General features: G+C 45.2%; 1 protein-coding gene across 1 annotated transcript; it reads left to right on the forward strand.

Annotated features, from left to right (window-relative positions):
* The first annotated feature begins 369 nt into the window (after window positions 1–369).
* On the forward strand, window positions 370–1,461 carry LOC119567686 (olfactory receptor 11A1-like). The gene has a single exon (XM_037914488.2). The coding sequence runs from the start codon at window positions 370–372 to the stop codon at window positions 1,348–1,350; it is 981 nt and encodes a 326-aa protein (XP_037770416.2). The 3' UTR covers window positions 1,351–1,461.
* The last annotated feature ends 288 nt before the right edge of the window (window positions 1,462–1,749 follow it).

Raw genomic sequence — 1,749 nt, forward strand, 5'->3', positions numbered from 1 at the left:
TTTGAAGGCTCATCAGGTTCCCCCTCCATTTTTTCTTCTCTAGACTAAATATGCCCGGTTCTTTCCACCTTGCTTCATAGGTCGGGTTTTCTGAACCTTTTATCATTTTGTTGCGCACTTCTAGATTCTCTCCAATTTGTCCACATATTTCTTATTGTGTGATTGCCAAAACTGAACCTAGTCCTCCAGCTGAGGCCTTCTCGGTGAGCTTATGCTCAACTAAATTTGTTTTTGTTAAAAGAAGAGGAGTACTTGTGGCAACTTAGAGACTAACAAAGTAACCCCCTCCCCGCAAAGGTATCTGTTTCATGTCACATTTCACAAGCTATTATTACTACTTTTTAAAAATTACTTTTCTTGCTAGAATCCATGGCAGACACAAAGGAGAGAAATCAAACGTCCATCACAGGATTTATCCTCCTGGACTTTGGGAATCTCCATGAACTGAAAATTCTTCTCTTCCCGCTGTTTCTGGTGATCTACATTGTGACAGTGGCTGGGAACATCCTATTTGTTGCACTAGTTGTGTCCGATCAGCACCTTCACACCCCCATGTACTTCTTCCTGGGGAACTTGTCCTGCTTGGAGACCTGCTACACCTCCACCATCCTGCCCAGGATGCTGGCCAGTCTCCTGACTGGGGACAGATCCATTTCTGTTCGTGGCTGCCTGGTACAATTTGATATCTTTGGTTCTCTGTTAGCTGCAGAATGTTGTCTCTTATCAGTGATGTCTTACGATCGGTATTTAGCCATATGCAAACCACTGCATTATGCAGCCCGCATGAATAGTAGATTTTCCTTCCAGCTAGCAGCTGGGTCTTGGCTAAGTGGGTCTGTAGTCAGCAGCATCACAGCATGTTGGCTATCACAATTGATTTTCTGTGGTCCCAATGAAATTGACCATTTCCTTTGTGATTACACCCGATTGATAAAACTGTCCTGCAGTGACACCAGCTTGATGGTTCTTGTGATTTCCCCTGTCTGCTTCATATTCATTCTTCCCCCATTTCTATTAACCCTGGCATCTTACGTGGCTATCATCAGCACTGTCCTGAGAATCTCTTCCAGCACTGGGAGGCAAAAGGCTTTTTCCACCTGCTCCTCTCATCTCATCGTGGTGACAATTTTCTATGGGACCCTATTCGTTGTCTACATGCTCCCAGACACTGCTGCACTGCGAGACCTGAACAAAGTATCCTCCGTCTTCTACACCATCCTGACTCCCGTGGTCAATCCCCTCATCTACAGCCTGAGAAACAAGGAGGTCAAGGAGGCCCTGAGAAAAGCTCTAAGTAAGACTATGGCTTTTATAACCAATCACAAACTTTTTTCTCAACATTTATTGTAAGTTGCAATAAAATGGATATAATGGGAGCTCATCAAGTGGTGTAATATAGCAAACCACAGCGCACGTGGGAGCCCTGAATTATTCGAGCTGTTCTATTACCTACAGTGAGACCCCTGGTGTGCAGAAGGGCCAGTTTCTAAGTAATGATTGCAGCACCAGGTATTCGCTGACTCATAAGGCACGATCTGGATGGACCTGGATCTGCCTGGAGTAATGTGAGCTAAAAGAGCTGCACTGCGAGATGGGCAGAGCATGTCCAGCCCACCCTGAACTGAACTCCACTGATGTCAGTGGGGACTTAAGGGGTTTATTCATGATGAAGTTCCCTAGAGTACAGCAGGTCTACGCGAGGTATACGATGTTTGCATTGTTGTTTTAGCTGTGTTTTTCCCCAGGATT

The sequence above is a fragment of the Chelonia mydas genome, chromosome 14 (assembly GCF_015237465.2).
Source record: "Chelonia mydas isolate rCheMyd1 chromosome 14, rCheMyd1.pri.v2, whole genome shotgun sequence".
NCBI lineage: Eukaryota > Metazoa > Chordata > Testudines > Cheloniidae > Chelonia > Chelonia mydas.